Source organism: Watersipora subatra, chromosome 2, assembly GCF_963576615.1.
Source record: "Watersipora subatra chromosome 2, tzWatSuba1.1, whole genome shotgun sequence".
NCBI lineage: Eukaryota > Metazoa > Bryozoa > Gymnolaemata > Cheilostomatida > Watersiporidae > Watersipora > Watersipora subatra.
Window position 1 is genome coordinate 71,241,545 of NC_088709.1, and position 24,210 is coordinate 71,265,754.

At 35.3% G+C, this 24,210-nt stretch overlaps 1 protein-coding gene across 2 annotated transcripts; it reads right to left on the reverse strand.

Annotated features, from left to right (window-relative positions):
- Positions 1–231: 231 nt before the first annotated feature.
- LOC137387473 (arylsulfatase B-like) lies at positions 232–23,722 on the reverse strand. 2 transcript variants are annotated; one of them, XM_068073904.1, is made up of 14 exons: positions 23,614–23,674; positions 22,597–22,785; positions 21,218–21,329; positions 18,692–18,743; positions 16,127–16,230; positions 15,554–15,654; positions 9,568–9,644; positions 8,262–8,366; positions 7,362–7,440; positions 6,488–6,585; positions 5,319–5,550; positions 3,618–3,768; positions 2,898–3,073; positions 232–1,120 (listed from the first exon to the last, which is right to left on the reverse strand). In XM_068073904.1, exons 2-14 carry the CDS (start codon positions 22,643–22,645, stop codon positions 855–857), a joined length of 1,602 nt encoding a protein of 533 aa, XP_067930005.1. In that variant the 5' UTR covers positions 22,646–22,785; positions 23,614–23,674; the 3' UTR covers positions 232–854. The 2 variants fall into 2 exon arrangements, with proteins under 2 accessions (XP_067930005.1, XP_067930004.1); XM_068073903.1 differs by lacking the exon at positions 22,597–22,785 and having other exon boundaries at positions 23,614–23,722.
- Positions 23,723–24,210: the final 488 nt, after the last annotated feature.

Here is a 24,210-nt window from a genome sequence, read left to right on the forward strand (position 1 = left end):
TTGACGATCTTCACACTGTGTCCTTGACTTCAGTACCAATCAGAGACAAGATTACATCTCCTACGGGCTACAAGCCTCAACTCTGAGTATTTCTCATTCTTTTTCTGGCTGACAACCATGTTCATGCAGCAAATGTAAATCTATTATCAAAATCCTGCAGACACCACAAATATGGATTGGTTTGTAATACTTCCTTGACTATGGAAAATAACAAGAGGAAACATTATAAATATATTATTATTAACAAAGCAGTTCATGCAGCTAGACAAAGGCATCATTGTCATCTTTGTCTAGCTTATCAACTTGGTACATTTGAAATGAGTTACTGTTAAACTAAAATTTAAAATTAAATAAAAAACTGTCTACCATGACAACTCATTAATTGGGATACTTTTATGACAATAAACATTATTCATACCATTGACATATATTACAAGGTAAGTCATTTGAATCCATAAAATTGATTCAAGCTAACAAAAAATAATTGTAACTATATATTAAAAAACGGCACCTTCCTTAGATAATCTCATAATCTCAAAGATTATAACAAACAAACTTGAGTACAGGAATCAAGATGTAGAACTAATTTCCTATCGAGTTTATGGTATAACACCATCAAGCTGAGTAAAGATTTCTACTCATTCCGAACTGTTATTTTATATAATTGTGTAAACAGAATGGAAAATAACATCAAGTAAAAAATTTGGTGCAACTACCTGCATTTGGTTCAAGACAGATTTAAAATGAGCCTTTTATATATTGCCAAATATTTGCCCGAGTAGACAACTCCTAAAAACAGTTAATTTACCTAGGTAAAAAAAAGTTTATTAAGACAAGCACTTTAGGCTTGAGAGCTATTTACCATTTTGGATCTTGTAAAAGGCTGCTTGGCTACACTGAGGATAATTTGGTTCAAGAGGAAAGTCAGTCGTGCTGTTGCAATAACCAAACTTAGGAATATAAACCCCATCAACTTTACTAGTGTTATCATCAGTAATTCCCTGAGTATCCCGGTAAACACTGGCTACCATACGCTCTCTCTCCTTCTTTAACATGTCAAGCATCATGCTCACAAGTCCTGGGTATTTGTTGTATAAATTGTGCGTTTCACTTGGATCATCTGAAAAAAGAGCACATGGTCAACAGCAGTAACTAAGAATGTGATGAGGTTGGTTGATTCAACTCAATTGTTCAGCGATGTATCTTTAGATGGAGTGGCAGCATGAGCGTCTTGGGCTGAGCAAACTTAAAATGCCACTGCTGATATATTGATGGTCAACTTGCAGACAAGTGTACACAGACGACAGTCACGATGAAAACCGACATATTAGATGTAGTTTAGCTACTGCTGGTTGTTAATAGTTAACTCAGAAGAAATCTAAAAACTTAGTCGAAAGATGTTCTAGCACTTTAGGCAAGTTGAGAAAATGAAGTAACAATATATTTTTACACTCGCTATTTGCGTTACCATCTAGATTTGTTCCAAGCAACTAGTTGTAAGAGAGAACAGTTGTAACTTAGACAGCCCATTTGAGTAGTAGATTCCAAGACATACGATACAGGCTACAGATACATCTCTATTGTTTAGTATTAAAAGCCAAAAATACAAACTAATACAAAGGTACAAATACGAAAAATATAAAATATGCATGAAAAATAGAAATCTCTTTTTGGTCATCATCTATACAGTAGACGTATACCTCTTATAAGGTAATTTCCAGATAATGCAAAAAATTCATGCAGTTTTTGCTTCGTACTAAGTAAAAAATTCCGTATAACGTAGAGTGTCAAGTCGGAGCAAGTTCTCAAATTCGCTTAGAATATGAGCATATCTCCCGCATTTGTGAGAGAAAAAACGATGCATGGCTGCGTTCCATAAAATTTCAGTTTGTTGTGATAGATCGTCAGATGTGTCGACAGCAAAGAGAATACGTAGCTGCGCAATTGTTCATAAATGCTTAAAGGTGATAGACTAGGTCAGGTCAGTCAGGACAGACAGGTCAGTCTACCAATCTGAATCTCACGAGTTGGAGTGACATCAAAAATTATCTGTTATCCCAACCTTGACCCTTGGATACGACAGATGGCGATAGGTAGACGCAGCTTTTTTATAGTAAATATATATTTTTTGTTTTGTTTTATTGTAAGCGTATAAAATATTTGATAGTAGTTTTACTTTTCTAAATAGATGTTGCTGTCTAGAAAAAAAACAAATCGTTGTAAATGAACGTCAAAGATATGCGCTTCCCATCAACTTATTGCAAAATTACCACAATCATAGTCTATAGAACAAGTGAAGTTGATCAAAAAAAGGAGAGAAGTTCTTGATGCAAACTAATAATCTTACAGTTATGGTACAGCCAACAAATTAGAAGGTTAAGTCTAGTTTTTCCTTTTTGTATGCCAAAGAGATGAGTTTGTGAAAATCTTAAAACTGATCAGGCAATTCACATGTATTTTACTGTTCTTATAATGTATAAATCCATATAACGTCATCGTTCCTGGAGCGGATTATTAGGAGCAACTACTGTACTTCGCGCATACAGTGTTTCCTGTGACAATGTCTGCTCAACGAGGAAGTGAAACTGAATCTGTTAAAGATCGTCGTGAGTAGGAATGGACAGAAATTTGGCAGGCCATAACTAAGACAGTTACTGTATTTAAAAAAACTCCACTACTTTTGGTTACTGCAGTAATCAGAAATAAAAGCACATCATCTATGTCACCCTCAGCAGAGGTCACAGTAAGCTGAAAATTTAAACATACACAGCAACTAAACAGCTACTAGCTAACAAGTTGAATAGTTCAATTACTAACAGTTTTTAATAATACAGCCAGCGATTATGGAACACTGACTTCTACAGGGTCGGCAATGTCCGAAATGATGGTAAACTAACCTCGTATATTAAAAAGTCCTCTCACTGCAGTTGCATTTCCAGATCCTATTACCATGCTGTCACCAGAGATGCTTGGCAATTCTGGAGATTCTTCTGGGCGTCTGTAATCATCCGGGCTGTTTTCTTTCAAGGTCCACGTAGACTGAACACCATAGACCAGTTTCCAGTCCTTCCACCTTTAATGACACACCACCCATAAACTAGAGCTTATTTACAATTATTACTCTGGCGGTTAAAGGTTATAGACGACCATGAAAAGTTCAAGACGACCACTTAGAGTTACAGATGACTACTAAGAGTTACAGATGACCACTAAGAGTTACAGATGACTAGTAAGGATTACTGATGACCATTAAAAGTAACAGATGACTACTAAGAGTTACAGATGACCACTAAGAGTTACAGATGACCAGTAAGGATTACTGATGACCATTAAAAGTAGCAGATGACTACTAAAAGTTACAGATGACCATTGAGATGCTCACAAAACATTAATCAAGCACAAATATTTCAATACTAATCTCTCCAAAATAGAATTGTCACATGTCTGACAGTTTTAAGCAAGTAACCTGCCACATTATTCGACTACACATATTAAACAGCTGAGCCAATTCAGCAGCATAGAAAGCTGATCTCTTATACAAGTCAACTACTGCGGCCTATTTCGTATAACAAATACAATAGCTTTTTCTAGAACTGCATTGAGAATAGTAGCTCTACCTGTAGGCACCATCCCTGTTGGTACACTCCGCTACGGTCTCATTATCATCCATGGTGTCCAAGTTGACAAGGTAGCTGTCACGCACCTTATATCTATCAGCTGACTGGTAAGAGTTCCCAAGATTGATTCGCTGTGACAATCCGTCTATATCTATAACATAAATGGTATTCTAGTATTGCTACCAGGTTTTTATAAATGCAGAAGTTGAAGGTCATTTTCACAATCTAAAAGATGCAAAATAAAAAATCTAAGTGGGACCAAATGAGACGCTTTTTGTTTATCAAAGTGAGCCCTTACGTCTGCAGTCCTTACATCTAATCAATACTGAGTTGATGTATAGTAGACTAACACGTACAACCGTTGACAAACCAATTATACCTGTGAACTAATATTGTATTACCAACCAACTTAACAGAGTTTGACAACTGGTGGTATTGCGTCTTCTTAAATAAAATGACCAGTTTTTGAATTTTATTTTGTCCATAGGAAGATGATAAATGTGACAAGTGAGAATAACAAAATATTATAGATAAACTTTTAGGTATTTACCACATTTACTGCTATTAAAGTACAAAACAAAAGTAACAAAGTACAAAGGTCTGATTATCACTTGAGTAAAATTGGTTGAGAGAAAAAGGGTTGATTCATATGGGAGTAATCTGCTCATGTAAATAAACTTTACTACTTCTGCATGTTGCACCATTTTCATCTCTATTGTCATAGAACCTTGTCTAAGATTACCAAATAAAGTCATACTTTCACATACAAGTGCCCCAAAATGTGAAAAACTTGAGATAGAAGCTGAATTTCTAGCAAGTTTCTTCCTTGAGATATGAGTAATCTTTGAGATACGAGAGAACCTGTTCTCGAAGGCCACTACACTATATGGTATGTGAAAGGCCATTTTTGAGAGCGGCATTGCTCAGTCTTAATCATCGATTCAGTTTTTCAAAAAAATTTTTGATGTTGGCTAAAAGTTATAGTTAACACAAAAGATAAAAACACATAACTGAAAACAGATACTAAAGAATTAAACTAAGTTTAGTAAAAGATTAAAAGTTAGCTTCAAATTCGTGCTTAGTAAGCTTAAGATATTCAAGTTAGATTCAAAGTTTTTATTACGCGGGGTCACAAAAACTTACTGTATGTCCAAACACACTGCTCCCAAGTCTCCCAGACCACCGTTATCCCCAAAGCCTGTCTCAAAGGTAAAAGCTCCATTCGGTAGAGTACAGAGTGATGTTGCATTTTACTGCAGATCATAACAATTAAATGGATATTTGTTACTTTGTACTGAATTATAACAATTAAAAACACTTCTTCCACTGTAATATCCTTTTTAGGTAGTTTTTCATAATATGGTAACGGATTAAATTTTACTTAATTATTTTATATAAGAAATAGTGCCTTGAGATGCGAGTAAATTGACATGAGCTCAGTCCCAGAATGCATTAAGCTCGTATGCTGAGGTATGACTGTATTCTAAACTGATAATACTAATATACTCGCAGCAGGGTGAGGTGAGGGCTCTAAGTCAGAAGGATCGATTTAATATTTAAATAGTTTAGGTCTGTAACGCTTTGTTAACATAGCTGTAGGCTTGTACTATTTTATGGAAGATTGTTTAACAACTACTTGTACAACAGCTCGCCCAAACCTCTAGTTGAAGTGAAAATGTGCACTCAAAGATGCCAACTTACTTTTAGGTGGCTCTGCTCCAGCAAGATCAAGAAAGGTGGGTAACCAATCTGTTATATGCATTAGAAAATCCCTCTTTGTGCCTCGGGTTGATTTTTCTAGCCTTGGATCCAAATAAATACTTGGCACCCTGACTCCTCCTTCCATCACAGACCCTTTGCTTGATCTGAGAGGGTAATTGTTGCCGTAGCCTTTGGATTTGGCAAAGTAAGGAGCTACAGAGGTCCCACCATTCTAGGTATTAACAAAAAACTGCTAGCCACTTGCCAAGCTCTACCTATTCAATAGGGAAAGATACATACGTGCCACCTGCCACAAGTTTGAACACTGTATTACTAGGATATTGAAAATTAGAAGTTTTGAAAATACATCTAAAATGCCATTACAGTCAGTCATACCTCTACATACGAGTTTAATGCATTCTGAGACTGAGCTCATGCGCCAAATCTCTAGAATCTCAAGGCTATATTTGATATATAAATTAGCTAAAAACATATTTATCCATTCCCATCCTCTGAAAAACCGATTAAAACAAGATATTTTGATGGAAAAATTGGATCTAATTCACTATCTACGCTAACAAAGTAACATTTATTTAGTGGTTATGATCGGCAATAAAACTTAATGGATGGTAGAGGCTAACAGGGTGTGAGAGAGACGTCACGGCAACACGTTTAGTACGTTAGACTTTCATGATGCTACGTGACATAACATAAACTTTAAATTTATCTTAAATGAATTTAGATACTAAACGCATACCTAAAAATAAGTTATAATCTTACAATAAACTCAAATCTAATTTAATTTCCCTTTTTATTTCCTTCTTCCGGCTTGGCACCTTTTGTCTTGCTTTCACTATTACTTTTAACCGACCTTTCCAACGCTTTTTAAAATTGATCCAATGAGAACGACTGAGTGATGTTATTCTTGAAAGCATCCTCACGCATACTCGACCACCAAGCAGCTGCATCGACAACTTTCTCGTATGGTCATATTCCATATATGGTCATATTCCATATATGGTCATATTCCATATTGTCCCGTAATTAAACTTGCACAAGTAGCCCTTTTTACTGGGCTAAGATATAACACTCAGTTCTACCCTTTAATTGCGAGTGGTTGATGCTTGATTTGAATAATAACAACTTTTAACAGAGATAAGACAACTCACATCTGACTGAAAGGCAATGACGGTGTTGGAGAGCATATTTGCATCTTCTAAAGCTTGAAGAGTTGCTCCAACTAAATCGTCTAAAGCTGATACTAGTCCTGGAATATATAATTATTCTACTTTGAAAAATACAGACTCAATATTAAGACTAAACACAGATGAATCATTGTTAATAATGACACGTGAAAGTCAAATGGATGGTTGAGATCATAGATGCTTAGAGGTGAAGGTCAAACATGCATGTACACTCGACAAAGTTACAAGACTAATGTTTCAAATGGGCTAAAATTTGGGGATCAAACATAAGACTCTATTACATGACATGTTAACATATACATGTAGTTACCTATAAATATGGTCCATCAAACTAAAATACATTCAGTCGTAAGCTCTATACTTTAACTTTCAGACTATTCAACGATACATGTACATATTATATCTTTTACATCTTCTAATTTACTCATATACTCACACTCCTTATTTAGCATTATTATTTTAAAAAGCATTATATTTTACTCCATGCTTTTAAAATATTATAATTTTATCACTTTTCCCTTATGAAGGTTTTTGTTAAATAATAAAATCAAAGAGGTTCATTCTACTGAGAAATGTAAGAGATCAATTATAGTTTCACATGATCAGACAACTGCTAGTTTGGTTAATCTTTAATGCTGTAACTATTTTCATTATTGTTATTATTTGCAGCATCCTTAAAATGATAGTCACAGTTATCATAGACACAGTCGGACATGCTAGAAGAGTATAACCAACTCAACTGAGTGAAGTTAGAGTTAACTAAAGTTAGAGTTAATTAAAGTTAGAGTTAACTAAAGTTAACTAGAGCTAACTAGACACAATAACTAGTGCTACTAACCTAGATATTTCCTCCTTTCATTCTGATCAGGGTCGGATGCATTTAGAAAATCATGAACATTAAACATGCCATCTGTCACCTGCAATTGTGATACATAACTTTTAGTAAATTTTTTAAATCTTTCAACTTACATTCCCACCAAATACTCCTTAAAGAAATTTAGGTAGAATGTGAAAAATACATGATATGCACAGCATATCATAAAATGCATATAGTGACAGGATAAGCAAGTCATGGAAATGAGGTTTAAAATAGCATGCATTTTAAACATCTCATACCGACATAATAATTGACAAAGGTCAATTATTATGGCTTTGTTGGATTGAGAGGTTTTGCTGTCCTCTTGTTTTCCTGTCCTATTTGTAAACACATACACTGTGATACACTTGTCAGTCTGATGACTAAGGCATGAATACGAATGTACAGTCTATTGATATGAAAGTTGCCTAGCAACGAGCTGGTTGATTGTAGTAATAAAAATTGAATCTATAGCAAGAATAACTCGAAACAACTTTTCAACTATAGAATGGAACTTGAACATCTCTCCTCCAACTACAGAGAATTGCCAATAAGCTCTCTCCATCATTTTCCCATTTTGCCATCGACTCAAAGATATTGGAGCGGCGACTCTGCCTTTCCGATTCTCACCCAGCCATGATTTGCTATTCAGTTCTCATTGACCTCTCTCAGAGTTCAGTAACGTATACATTATGCATTGCACAACTATACCGAGTGTGGAAGAAACACACTTGTACTTCCGTGTACAGTAATTGTGACAGTATAAAAAGCAGTTGAAGTTTTCACAAGTGTTAAAATTATGACTTTTTACAAAATTTAGTTTAAGTTTGAGTGGTTGGGTTTGGAGCGTCCTCCCGTGAGGTAAGAGGAATTACTGTATACCTGTCTTGGAAGATGAGGTGCAGTGGGTGTTATCATCATAAACAAAGGGTTAGGGTTTCCTTGATGGGATAATATCATCTCTACTGCATCTCTTCTGTCTAAAATCTGTACACAAAGTCACTGAGCATTGAGAAAAACCTTTATCTTGTTGCCAAATTGTTTATAGGCATTACTAATACATACCGTACTTTTTGGACTATAAACTACACCCCTATATAAGCTGCATCTGCTTTATTTTCCAAAAAAACGATAATAAAACAATACGTAGACCGCACCTTTGTATAGGCCGCAGAACTCAGGACGGTGCTTTTTAACACGACAGTAACTTTGATGTTTAAAACGGAACAGTGCCTATCGGCACTGTTTCGTATTAACCGCGCTTTTTAACCTAGTGTCTAACATAACAGTAACGTTAGGCATTGTTTCGTTTTTCTTTCACCACTAAAGGTACACTAACTGGAGATTCTGGTTAATAAAAGGTGAAAGAAAAAGCCACAGAATAGCCCTACCCTTATATAAGCCGCATGGCTCAAATCATCAGAAAAAAGTAATCGTCCGAAAAGTACTGTAATTTACTTATATTAAAAGAGCTCAAGTATATTATATCAAATGGTTCTGGCTTATTATGATAAATGGTATTGGTATTTGCTGTCCAAACTGATACGTTTACTTACAACGTCGAGAATTAACACCAAGGTTAATATAAATATAACAATATTGAACAATTGTCAACAAATTGGTTTCCAGCAGCTAGAGTAACAGGAATGTTTAGATCACATGCCTTTATACAGCTTAAACACTAGTAAAGGTTTGTAGTTTTTATACCAATTCATTAATTTGTTTGCCCGAGAATACAACCATGTTCTCAATAACAGTAAGATATCGCTTCTACCTTACGATATTGTTATTTGTCATATTAAGTAGCCAAAACACGCAGGGCGACTTAGATAAAAAAATGTAGAAGAATGGCAGCCAACAAAAGCACTTTGTCGCGCATTCGTGCATTGGTTAGTTGTCAGCATTGACATCATATATGATATGTCAGAGTTTTGCTGAAAGAAGTCACTTCTATTTGTCACAGCTCGGAGATTGCATGGTGAGTGTTTGTTGAAAAAACTGGTGTTACGCTTTTCAACATCATGATCACTGCAAAAATAAAATATGAGTTCCTTGATATAAGCGCATGTAATTTTAAAATGCTACCCTTCAATACTTTGCGAGGGCCCCAAAAAAATTATACCCGATAGACACTGTATCCAAGGAACTCAAAATGAGACAAGTAAAAAAGTATTTGAGTTGCTCATACCGTTTCATGAAGGCTCTTATCTACATCTGGTAGATGTGGTGTGTTATTATTATATCTTAACATGACTCCACTCTCTTCTACAAATATAATAGTAGATGTGGCGTGTTATTATTATATCTTAACATGACTCCACTCTCTTCTACAAATATAATAGTAGATGTGGCGTGTTATTATTATATCTTAACATGACTCCACTCTCTTCTACAAATATAATAGTAGATGTGGCGTGTTATTATTATATCTTAACATGACTCCACTCTCTTCTACAAATATAATAGTAGATGTGGCGTGTTATTATTATATCTTAACATGACTCCACTCTCTTCTACAAATATAATAGTAGATGTGGCGTGTTATTATTATATCTTAACATGACTCCACTCTCTTCTACAAATATAATTAGCATAGTTTAGAGGTCAAAAACTGCATTTAAGTTAACTTAATGACAAATGCAACCAAGTTCTCTGAGTTCCAAAAATACTTAGAGTAGTCAGCAAAAAATATGGAAACTGATCAATAAATTCGCGTAAACATCTGACAATAAAAACGTCTTGCTGGGGAATAGTACAAACATGTTTTTCTACCACATGTAGTTACATATTCTGATCATTAAATTCTCGAGAATGCTGCATGACTACTAAAGATGAGTGGTCACATCTAGAGCTCAATGGGTATTTAACAAGGTCTCTTAACTGAGATCTGTCACTACTCCTAGACACATCCTGAACTGACCAGAAAAATGTTAGAGGGTTCCAAGATATTTTATACTTGTTCTGAAACGCTCCGAAAATAAAATTTCTCTAGCATGGGAAGACCTGTTTTATTTTATGCCTTTTATTTTTAAGTATTCCCCTTACTTTAGATGCCTTCATTACTAGCTAAAGGATAGTATTTATATATACACTAGCAGCAAGAGCGCAGCGATGTCCAGGATGTCTTTCATTTTCAATCTGATAGCCTGCAGGTGGGTATTTAGGAGACCCAGAAAAGGATAATTATTTATAGCAACTGGCGAGGGGCACAGCAGGCATGTATGTGAAGTTTGGACAGAATCGGGCCAAAATGTGTGGAAAGTCATAGTGTTTATACAGGCTAACAGACAGACAGACACACACAGAGACACATGCACGCACACACACACTGAGTAGGATTTATTAATAAACTTCTTTATAACTACATAGCTGAATCAATAATTTGGCCAACGCTTGACAATACAATAAGTAAAACTGTGTGCTCTATACTGCTGTAATCTTATAGTGCTCCAACAACTGAGCACTACAACTTTAGTACTATTCCCAACTCTAATGACATCATTACTCATTAATCTGATAGTATTTTATATAGAACACTTTAAAATTGTAGAGCAGAATTTATGAAAGGTCAAAGTAAAAATGAACACCCTCTCTATAATACAAATTGTTAGATGCAGTCACATCCAACTTTTGACATAAACATATTTATGATTGCCGTAAAGTCTGGAATTTTCTGTTTGATAAGTACGCATTAAACCAAAGAATCAATGACACCTGCACATCAAATGTGGGTTGTCCAAATATCGGCAAAAACTAACACAAGTCAGTGGTTGAGAAATAAGCTAATGTGAAAGGCTAAGATCTTAAAGCAATTGCTCAAACTTCCTGATGGCTGGTAGAAGCCCCGAGTTTGAATATAAAATTACCATCAAGTTTTGTGTTAAGGGTAAGACGACATTATTCTCAATATACAATAATATATAATATATACATGTACTTTATACAAAAATCTTTACCTACATGTCTATAATTACCATACTTTCACATTTACTTTTTTGACTTGTGGTAATTTTATAGAGCACATGCAGTAGCTATAGACACCATCGAAATTACAGTCTGTTGAAGGTTGACTTGCACCTAAATTCACATTACAGTTATTTGGTATCAAAAGGTTCACCATGTTTCACTCTGCTGCATTTTAGGTGCAAAATATGTGGAAATGTGATTACGAACTCTTAAAAGCTCAAAAACAAACAGTTAATCACAGCCATCGTAAAAACGCCGTAGGTTGGAATCCCTTTCCAAAACGGCTCAAATGGGACATAGCTAAACCTTATGTGCTTCTGTTTACACTTTCCTGCAACACCATTTGCCGAAATATTTTCACAAATATACTTCACACATTCCAAAAATGTTTTCATCAAGTTTTCATAAACGTAAATTCAATAAATGTAATTCTGTCACTTTGAGCACTGATATCTCAAAACCTACCCTAAAATTAGTTTAATTTTTTAATCTTAGCTTGAAGGAATGCATATCATCCACTGATGAACATGAGAAGCCTGTTGGTCACCTGTGATAGTCGAAAAATGCTGCAGAAATTATTCGTGCCATTTGGCAGGAAGTATGGGTCACATGATCAGATTACGACTAGATGATTTGACCAAGCTGAAACGAAACTGTTAAGTAGCGAGCATCTATGTTTGATACGGGCTTTCCAGTAGAACCCGAAGTGTTTGTCATAAACTAGTGCTAGGAGACAGTTTATATTGAGCCTTTTATTGGCCTTCCAATTCACGTGATAACATCACGTGTCAAAACGATAACCACACCGAGTTGACTACGTCATCGAAATAAAGGGATTCTAACCTATGACGTTTTCATGATGGCTGCGATTAACTGTTCATTTTTGAGCTTTTAAGAGCTTGTAATCACATTTCCACATATCTTGCACCTTCAACACAGCAGAGTAAGACATGGTGAATCTTTTGATAACAAATAACTGTAATGTGAATTTTGTTGCAAGTCAACCTTTGAGGTTTGTGAAGCGTGAGCTGCCTTCTTAACTAATATCAAAAATTATTGTAGCAGGTGGCTGGAAACTTGCAACCCTTGATGTATCCATGATGTCTTTGATATATCTAGGGTGCCCTCGATAGAAGCAGGGTGCTAAACTGCTTTTAGTTGTGCAGGCAGCTGTTTTCGTAAAACAATCTGTAAGGTTGCATCTAAACAATCACCAGGGACCCATCCTAACCCTATCGCAGGCAAGTTTTTGGGCTATTTGAGACCCACTGGGCAAATTAATTTTCCAAAAATCGATTTTAAAAAAATCTCTGATACACTCTTATTTATGATATTGTAAAGGTGTATTAATTGTTTATGATACAGGTAAATACAAATAAACGTGTTTCAAGTCAATTCTTCTCATAACTTTTTCTCTATTTATGGTACTTTTGAAAACATTTGCCCTTGCAGAGGCCTGATTAGTATATAAATTTCTGATAGTAGTCCAGGCACTAGCATCACTGCCACCTCCATGAGTATGAAAACTGTTACTAGCTTCTTTATCACTTTCACTCTCAGATTCCGATACAAAATCACTTCAATAACAATCTGAACCAGATTCACTGTCACTATTAGTTCTGGCTACTAACTCTAAAAAGTTATCACAATCAGCTGATATCATCCTATTACCGCTAGCACTAACACAACTACTCCTTGCAGCATTAGAGAGGCGTGGGTAATATTGTTTGGAGGGCACCATGGCACTAAAAGAAAGTTGCTGCACTCTGGGAAAACATTCAGAAAGCAGAAACAAAAACAGAAACAAGCTGCAAAAAAAAATTACCAATTTTATTTAAAGACTTTTTCAATTTGGATTTTTCATTCATTTAATATTGCAAAAACGATCGGTTTTTTTTCTTCTCAAGACGGCTTATGTTTTAGTTTCTAACAAAAACCAATATATAGTAGTGTACTAGTGGCAAAAGAATTTAATGGAAAAAGGCAATAAGCCAACCAAAATTTGATTTTTAAAAAACATTCGAGTGGCGACAAAATAGTCGCTCCGCCCATTGTCGTCAGTATCACAAAACGACAATAATGTCGCTCTGCCTGCAAAAGGGTTAACATTTTGGAATTTTCAATTTGAATCAACTGTAACACTTCTTTGTATCCAATTCATGTTACCTCATAATTCTTTTCACTAGAATGGCTTTTTCCAAGGCAGTAGCCTAGCATATATCGTCAATTAACCCACTCAGGACTGTTCCCGAATACCTCGGGAAGAGTTGTGCTCTCCAGGGCCCATTCCCGAAGTACTCGGGTTAAACTTTGATTTGCTCTATTGCTTAGCTGTTTAGGTACATCGGTTTTATTCATTCACCAAACGAAGTTTAAGAGTCTGGGCATCATTTTGATACCAAATATGTGATTGGACAAGAAAGTTTTAACTAACAAATTATGTGATAGATATCAACTGTTTTGGAAATTTGATGATCGCCATTTTGGAAAAGGTTTATCCGAACGATGGCAAAATTTTTAAGTGAATTAGATGCGGTAATCAGTTCAGGGGAAGAAAATAGCAACAAAAGTAATGTTCAAGAAGAAAATAAAAATTTTCTGATGGAAGAAGGTAAGTTTTATGTGGCTATTTATAGAATTTTACCGAAAAAAAAACGATAAAAAGCCGAAATTTTTCTTGTGAATTTCTAACAAACTTTATTCTAACAGTGTAAGATATGGATTTTTTTCATGATACACATGATTATAACATTTTCAATCCAATAAAATTTAGATCTTTTTGCAGCATGAACTCATCACTCTATTACCCCATAATAAACAATAGTTTTATGATTTCCTTGTAGAACTACAAGATAATAAAAATTTCTTATTTCATTTATATCCAATTGTTCAACCCACAATTAGTCAAGCATATAGTTCTCAACCTCAACATCTACTATAAACTAGCCCCAACCACTAGGCTCTAATATTGGTCGATAGGGGACACTTACCACAGTAATCATCTTCATGACTTTTTGTGTTTATATTTACAGTATCAAAAAATATTTGCAATTTGTATTACCAATTGTTAGCTGCAGTAGACTACTTATTTTCAATTTGTTATCAGGTATTTACCCTGAAAAGCTACTAAAGCACAATTTTTTTAGGCTGTATCATATTTGCTACATGAAGGTTAAGACAGTCAAGGGCTTGTGAGTGATGATGCCGTTGATGATGAGCCTATGGCTTCAACACCAATATCTGATGAATATTGCATCAACTAACTTATAATGGCAGCAAATATGCATGTGTAGTTGGCATCAAATAATTCTCACCGTGTCATAATTTTTTAATGAACACACCCTTATTATACATGTATATATTGTTTCGTTTTCATGCATATTCATTTTTACTGTATTTTTTACAATATATTTTACTGTATTTTTACACCTATTTTTTTTGCTGGTAATTGATTGTCTGTTAGCTGGTAACTTGAGTATTTTTTATGCATAATATATTCATAATAACCTCTGCAATGCAATTCAATATAAATTAACAAATTGTTTGATTATATAATTGATAAAACTGTCAGTGACGTAGTGTTGGTTAGAAGCTAGTAACACCTGTTCGATTACTCGGAATTGAGAAATCTTTTTTTTTATTTGCTGCTGATAAAGTTTGCTATCAATCTAACATAGGTCCAACAATGTCAGTATCAAAAAACTGCTTGTGAGCTGCTACGAAACATGAAAAACAATTTTGATAAAAAAAAAGTTCACAGAATTATTAGAAATTGTGGTCAGTAAAATTTGTAAAGGTGCACAAAAATTTATATCACATTGTAACCTGGAATGTCTTTGTTAAGCTGCAAAAAACAAATCAAGATTATTTTGAAAAGAACTCTAGTTATACTCAATTTTGTGTAGCTCTATTTTAATTGTAAGGCTAGTGAAAAATTAATTGGGCTAGGGGAGCAGTCAACCAATAACTAATTAGTCCTGAATGGGTTAAGAAACCTGCTGAGGCTTGAAGTTCAACTACGGCTTCCATACTATTTCCTACATAAGGGAAAACCGCCAACATTCAACCTCCTCCTCTCTAAATATTATTTTAGGATCACCAAATTTAGTATTTGGTATTAATGGCTTATAAAAATCGAGTCAAGCAATCAAGTGGGCAGTTTTCAAGTTGACCCAATGGAAAATAACAAAACCAATAATGACCCTTACCCCAGGTAAAATAGTCACTGGAGCCACCGAGCATTCCTCGATACTCATCAAAACCTCTCTGCTTGGGTAGGCAGTCTTTTATACAGTATCCCATATGCCACCTAAAGACAGTATCCCATATGCCACCTAAAGACAGTATCCCATATGCAACCTAAAGACAGTATCCCATATGCAACCTAAATACAGTATCCCATATGCCACCTAAAGACAGTATCCCATATGCCACCTAAAGACAGTATCCCATATGCAACCTAAATACAGTATCCCATATGCCACCTAAAGACAGTATCCCATATGCAACCTAAATACAGTATCCCATATGCAACCTAAAGACAGTATCCCATATGCCACCTAAAGACAGTATCCCATATGCCACCTAAAGACAGTATCCCATTTTCCACCTAAAGACAGTATCCCATATGCCACCTAAAGATGTTTACTAGTCGAAATAAAATGAATTAAACTAGTTTGTTCTACAAACAAACTGTCAAGATCCGAACAGCCATTAAAATTTGAAGAGAAACTATCAATCATAAACTAGTGTCTGATATAGTAACTCTTATAAATACTTACTTGCCTACCATCTTGGTTACGTAGCCAGCTTCTTGCATATGCTGTCCAATAGTTGTGTGCTCTAAAGGGAGGCAAGTTGGTGACTGAGCTAAAATTACTTCATGCTGCAAAAAGACTAGTTCGTAACATTGTTGGTCTTGACTACCTGCACACTAGGTTGGTAGTTCTGTACTCGTCATCTTAATATATTATGAGCCATTAGACTAAGCAGTGATAACCATTTAAAATAAGAATACAAATACTGCACACTTACACACTAAAGTTTCCTTCAAATCATACACATGGGTTAAACAACCCAAACTATGAAACATACAATAAATATATTGATAAATTGGTGGGTGTGTGTGATACAGTTCCAAAAAATACATTTATGAAACACACAGCTAGAATAAATACGGTTACAAGATGTACGATTATAAGACGTACGATTAAAAGACGTATGACTAAGCGACATTCGGTTAAGTGACATACGATTAAAGGTCATATGGTTAAGAGATGTACAATTAAGATACATACGGTTAAACGACATACAGTTAAGGTACATACGGTTAAGCGACACACAGTTAAGGTACATACGGTTAAGAGAAATAGTTCTGTTTGTTATAATGGTATGCATTAGCGCTCTAGGCTATTCTTATCTGTTTATCCACAAAAAAGACGTACGGAGAAGCCAGTCAGCCGAGTCAGCTTAGCCATAATGACCCAAGATAAATATTAACCTTATCTTAAACCATAACTGTCACGTACAACTTTTATCGTATTTACTAGGTAAATCAGACACGCTGATTCCGATTTTGTACTCAAAATAAAGATTGGTCCACTAACCTTCAAAGTCATTTAAGCTTTTTTAAAGCGTTTCAATATCCGTTTCGAAAACAACACAATCGGCATTACAAGCTCCGCCCATAAATATGTGACGAAACCTAGCTTTTTCAGGAACGGAAGTTAGGAATGTTTAGTCCGATTTAGAATAATAGAGATGGGTGTCTTAAAACCCATTATTATCTAAATCCAGCCTGTAAAATAATCTCAGGCTTTTATGAAGGGTATATAAACTATTTAAAATTGCTCGTAGCTTGTTGCATGATGTTGAAATAGGCTGAACGCCAAGAAAAATGAGCTCAAAAAGCGCAGTTTTATCACAAGCTAGCGTTGTTATCGCGCTTTCTTAAATGTGCAATGTTAAATAGCTTATATACCTTTCAGAAAAGACTGAGATTATTTTTAAGGCTGAATTTAGATATTAATGGATTTTAAAACACCCATCTCTATTATTCTAAATCGGTCTAAACATCCCTACGTAACTTCTGTTCCTAAAAAGCTAGGTTATATCATGTATTTATGGGTGGAGCTTGTTGTGCCAATCGTGTTGTTTTCGAGACCAAAATTAGAACGCTGTAAAAAAGCCTTCATTACTCTGAAAGTTAGTGGACTAATCTTTATTTTGAGTACAAAATCGGAATCAGCGTGTCTAATTTACCTAGTAAATACGATAAAAGTTGTACATGACAGTTATGGTTTAAAGGTTGCCTTGCAACAAAATTCACATTACAGTTATTTGGTAGCAAAAGATTCACCATTTCTAACTCTGTCGTTTTGTAGGTGCAAAATATGTGGAAATGGGATTACAAGCTCTTTAAAGCTAAAAAATGTTCAACAGTTAATCGCAGCCATCACAAAAATAAATTGTAGAATCAGATTGGAATCATAGAATTGTTGAACCGTAGATTGGAATCCTTTTCCAAAATGGGTCAAATGGTACGTAGTTGAACACGATGGCTTCTGTTTACACTTTCATGCAACCTCATTCGTCAACATGTTTTTACAAATACTCTTCACACATTAAATAAACCATATTTATTGTCTTTACGCGTCTATTTCATCGTCATTGTAATGCTGTCACTTTGAGCACTGATATCTCAAAACTTATCGTGAAAATTTGTTTAACTTTTCAACCTTAGCTCGAAGGAATGCATATCATCCTCTGATAAACATGAGGAGCCTGTTGGTCACCTGTGATAGTCAAAAGGTGATGCAGAAATTGTTTGCGCCATTTGGCAGGAAGTATGGGTCACATGATCAGATTATGATTAGATGATTAGACCAGGCCGAAACAGAACTGTAAAGTAGCGGGCATCTATATTTAGTACGGGCTTTTCGGTTACCTGAAGTGTTTGTCATGAATTAGTGCTACGAGACATTTTATTTTGAGCCTTTTATTGGCCTTTAATTTAATGTGATAACATCACGTGTAAAAACAATAACCACAATGTTCGAGGGCGTTATCGAAATAAAGAGATCCCAAGCTACGACGTTTTCGTGATGGCTGCAGTTAACTCTCCATTTTTGAGCTTTTAAGAGCTTGTAATCACATTTCCACATATTTTGCACCTACAACACAGCAGAGTAAGACATGATATACCTTTTGATATTAAATAACTGTAATATGAATTTCGTTGCGAGTCGACCTTTAAAAAATATTTACATCTAAGCTTATGACTATTGCCAGCTTAGTAACTCCACCTGAAAGTATCAAACTTTAACCTATAAATTGATAATTCTCACCTGAAAGCCATTGTTGGAAGGATTTTTACCTGTCAGCAAAGCCGATCTTGACCTTTAATAAACATTAACTCAGTAAGCTTTTGACATAACTGATAAATTGATTAGGCCATTTCATACACCTAAACTCTGCTTTGTAAAACTATGAGACAACATATGCAAATAAGGTTATACATGATGAAGCTTGACAACACAATTAGATGAGCTCAAAGTAGAGTATCTAACTGCTTGATTGTAATAGAGGTGTTAGCTGAGATTAACTCACTTTTAACCTAACACAAAAACACACGTAAGAAGTGCTTGAAACCTTCATATACTGTGTATCAAATAATTAAATGTATCTCTGATAAAAATCTGGCAAATGTATTTCGTCCTTTCCTTCACACCGAACATGTCTGAAATTACCAATATGTTAGGTGTGGCAGTGAGTCTTGTAGTCTAGCTGCTTTCTTCTCATCTTAAAGTAAGTTGATATGTACAAGTGAGTTTAACTCACTGTATACCTCAACATCTACTACAATAACATGTAGCCTACTAACCAAAATAGGTAAGCGTGGTAAGTAGCCAAAGAAACTAGCTTCAATAAGCAACTACAGTGAGTAACTACAGTGAGTAGCTACAGTAACTAACTATAGTAAGTAACTACAGTGAGTACAGTGAGTCAGTAGGTAGCCACAGTAAATAACTATAGTAAGTAACTACAGTATCTACACAAAGTGACTATATAAAGTAACTACAGCAAGCAGCTACAGTAACCAAAGTAAGAAGCCACAGTAACTACAGCAGGTCACCAAGATGGCTATTTATAACAAGTAATCACAGTGGTTAATCACGACAGGTAACCATCATAAAGACTAAAATGGCTATTTATAACAAGTAATCACAGTGGCTAATCACGGCAGGTAACCATCATAAAGAATAATAATATAAACAAAACTTAACATATGAAAATAAACCATTCCAAAATTCACTTTAGTTTTCAAAATAACTGTAGGCTGAAATAATATCTTTTTATAAGAAAACGATATTGTAGTTTGTTTCATTTCTTCTAAAACCTAAGCAAAGAGTGAAAAATAATTCATGTGATTACATGCAAAATTAAAACAAATATATTATATAAATCGGTAGAAAAGAATGCAAAATTTAAAATAGAGGTAAAAATGATATTGACAAAAAAATTATTTGTAAAAAGAGGTTTTCACTGTTACTTCACCTTAAAAACATATCAACAGAAGTAGGGACTTGTCAATGTTTAGGTTATGTGATACCGAGAGTTATGAGAATACACAGCATAACTTACTTTGAGTTACACTAAATCTAGTTTGAATTGGCTTGATGTATATTTTTATTGTGTATCCATTTTATTTTAAGTTCATTCAACTTCTTATTACTTTTACAAAACAGTGTTGTTCCTAACAAATTTTGAAGTTGTTGTTTGAACTTTCCTTCATATAACAAGAGAGGCATTTTCTCAAACCTTATATTTTATGTCGCACAACTAGTATGTAGAATCAATTGTAACTTGCAAGTCAGTTTGATTATAGGTAACCATGGTAATAACTATATTTTTACTAACCGTAGTAAGTAGCCATAGCAGTGAACTGTAATAGGAAACAATACTTGGTATTCATGCAAAGTTACTAAAGTAGAGACAATGGAAGGCACTATAGAACAGCAGGAGTAACTAAAGTAGAAACAATGGAAGGTACTACAGAACAGCAGGAGTAACTAGAGTAGAGACAATGGAAGGTACTATAGAACATCAGGGGAACTAGAGTAGAGACAATGTAAGGTACTATAGAACAGCAGGAGTTACTAGAGTAGAGACAATGGAAGGTACTATAGAACATCAGGAGTTACTAGAGTAGAGACAATGGAAGGCACTATAAACATCAGGGGTAACTAGAGTAGAGACAATGGAAGGCACTATAGAACATCAGGAGTTACTAGAGTAGAGATAATGGAAGGTACTACAGAACAGGAGGAGTTACTAGAGTAGAGACAACGAAAGGTACTATAGAACAGCAGGAGTAACTAGAGTAGAGACAATGGAAGGTACTATAGAACATCAGGAGTTACTAGAGTAGAGACAATGGAAGGCACTTAGAACAGCAGGAGTAACTAGAGTAGAGACAATGGAAGGCACTATAGAACAGCAGGAGTAACTAGAGTAGAGACAATGGAAGGTACTATAGAACATCAGGAGTTACTAGAGTAGAGACAATGGAAGGCACTATAAACATCAGGGGTAACTAGAGTAGAGACAATGGAAGGCACTATAGAACAGCAGGAGTAACTAGAGTAGAGACAATGGAAGGCACTATAGAACAGCAGGAGTAACTAGAGTAGAGACAATGGAAGGCACTATAGAACATCAGGAGTTACTAGAGTAGAGACAATGGAAGGTACTATAGAACATCAGGAGTAACTAGAGTAGAGATAATGGAAGGTACTATAGAACATCAGGAGTTACTAGAGTAGAGACAATGGAAGGTACTACAGTACAGGAGGTAAGCAAACAAAACTCACGCTGAGCAGAGGGGATTGGCATAGTTACTGCTCAGTTCAATACCAGCTGCAGCGAGTCTGTTTATATTTGGAGTTATCACCTTTGGATTGTGGAATCCCACATCATTCCAACCTGTAATGGCAAAGTTGGTGGTAATAGACCCAAATAGCATCAGGGTTCCTGAATGGGATCAAAATCGTTGCAGCAAAGCTCAACACACTGACTCCATGGCTATGTGGGAGGATAAATGATTGTGTAAGGTATCGTAAGGTTTTTATTGGTATATTAATAACAACCTCATGTTAATAGTAATAATAGTTAATATTATTATTAATATTAATACTATTAATCATATTAATCATTGCTTGTGACAGATTATGGCAATGTGGTGGCATCTAAAACATTTTTACATTGCAGAAGGAACATGTTCTAGTTCAGAAATAAAAGCCGTTTGCAATAATCTGCATTTTTCTAGTAGACCTACAGTAGAAACTCTCACAACGTAAACCTCCTTTTACGTAAATTCCAGTTTACATAAATAATTTATGCAAAGTTTTTCCTTTGTACTATGTAGGAAATTCCATATAGCATAAACCTCTGTTTTATGTACCAGTACCCTGAGAGTCTAGTGTGTTGTGAGAGACCGTCATGTGTGCTGATAAAGCACAGAGAATAAGTAGCTGCACAACTACACAGAAATACCAAAAGACGGTCGATTGGTGCAGGTGGTAGAGTGTGTACCAGGTTGAATATTACGAGTTGGAGTCGCGTTAAAAGCAATCTTTTATTCTAACCACTAAACTTAGCTTCGGAATTCGGATAGACAGACAAGCACTGAAATTATTATAGTACAGATATATTTTTGTTTTGCTTCGTTTTAGACGTCCACAATATTTTTTCTTTGATTCTTTGCAGTATAGACCTTGCTGTGTAGAAAAAAGTTACAACATTCAATTCAAATTGACATCGAATTTGTGCGTCCCTTAACTTAATGTAAAATCACTGTAATGTTGAACCCTAAACCAAGTGTAAGTGATAAGAAAAAGAGGGAAAAGTTATTGATGCTAACCAATAATACCAGTTACTGTACAGCCATTAAATTGAAAGATTCTTGAAAATCTTGCAACGAATTAGGCTATTTACATCTATTTTACTGTTCGTATAATGTACATCCCTTATATTATTATAGTGGTTATTTATGTTGTAGAAGTGTCCGCTGTATGTCAAAATGTCAGAAATCATGCTTCAACATGTATACCGAGTTGATTGTAATATAAGTGATATACTGAACCCCCTCTCTCTCACTCCCTCCCTTTCCCTCACTCTTCACTCTACAAGAATAGTAAGTCATTATAGCGCGTCAGCAGACTTTGTAGCATATCCACTGTAATCACCTAACTTGTAATAGGGTGGCTAGGACACTTGCACCAGCAGTCTTTTGATTGCATCGTCACCACAGAAGCTGATGTTGCACTAGCGTGGGTGTAAATCTGGTTCTGGTTTGGCCAGAGGGATCTTTCGCCCAAAAACTGAGCTCATAGCCTAGCAGGCTGTTATCTAAGAACTGGTTATTTCCCTCGTCTGAATTCTAGTTAGAAGTGGGATTATTTTAGCAAATAAGTTGGAGATAAATAATCCATACATATGGGAGAAAATTATGACCAATCTACTATAGAGACCCATTCTAATATGAAGACGCTCACTGAAATCCACTAAAAGGCTCATTGTATGGAGGTGCACTGATTAACCAAACCACAAGCTTTGTAAAGACACGCTTAGTTTGTACGACAAGTCTGACTGGACTATCAATGGCCATCAATTATCAGAAAACATTGCAGGGTTGCCTTTTGTGCAACAAACAAAAACCTTTTCATGGCAGAGTGATCACGAAACATTGTTATTCTCTCACCGACTCCTCTACCCGCAGTGTTTAGCATATCGCCCATTTGTCCAACCAATTTTTTCAAAAGATGCCATTAAAAAGCCTAGGTGAGCTATGCGCTTAGCTAGCCTTCAATTTCATAGCTAAGATACGTTGTAGAGGGTGCCTCAAGGGTAGTAGAGGGTAGCTCAAGCTGGAAACCCTCTTGAAGCAAACCAATTATAGTTCCATGCTGTCACGAAATGCTTTGAGATCCTAAGCAGTCTGAAAGCTTTATGAATGTTTAAGCTGCAATGAATGTTGTGAACTGGAAAAAGCCATAATCAATATGAAAAGATTTGTGTCAATTGATTGTTTGCACACTCGGCAAGTTTACAGCATGACTTGGCAATCATTCAATGACTTACAAACGGCTAATACAAATGTATAATGCCCATTGACTGATAAACTGCACAGCTAAGGCACTGTTTACATGGTGTTGTAGCAAGATTACCTGTCACACATTACAACAGACCTGTAGCAAGTACGACTTACCTAAATCATCTCCCATAATGTAGACAATATTAGGTTTAACTGTCTCAGTAGATTCCACAAATAATCCCTGTAGTAAGCAACATAGAAGACACCACAGTCCAGTCATTTCGAAACTAGTAGTCAGTCAGAGTACTAAACGTCTGCTCGTAATCTATCTAATGAAAGTTAACTACCACTGCAGCAGGCAAGCGTGAAAATAAAGCTTGGCAGTTGTCCAATTAAATTTGAGCAAGCACCTAATTTGCAATCATATGTTGATAAGGTTGCAGTTGGTCACATGGCAATAGGCTGTTTTATAACCCATATCATTGGCCTTTACTGTATTTTCCTGAAAGCTTTTTGATATCTCGTGACTGATGAGGGTATTGCTCATCGCTAGATAAATGGCATAGCTTAGCTGAAGGAGAGGCAGGATTTATTCTAATAACTTGTGCGGTTAGCTTCAATACTTGCAGACTTGTGATAAGTGAATGCATTATTGGTTCTGTTATAGACACAAACACATAACACAAATAAAAATCTAGAATAATAAAATAATTAATTAGCCTTACAAAATGTACTATGAAAACACTTGTAGCACTTGTGTATAGTTGTTTA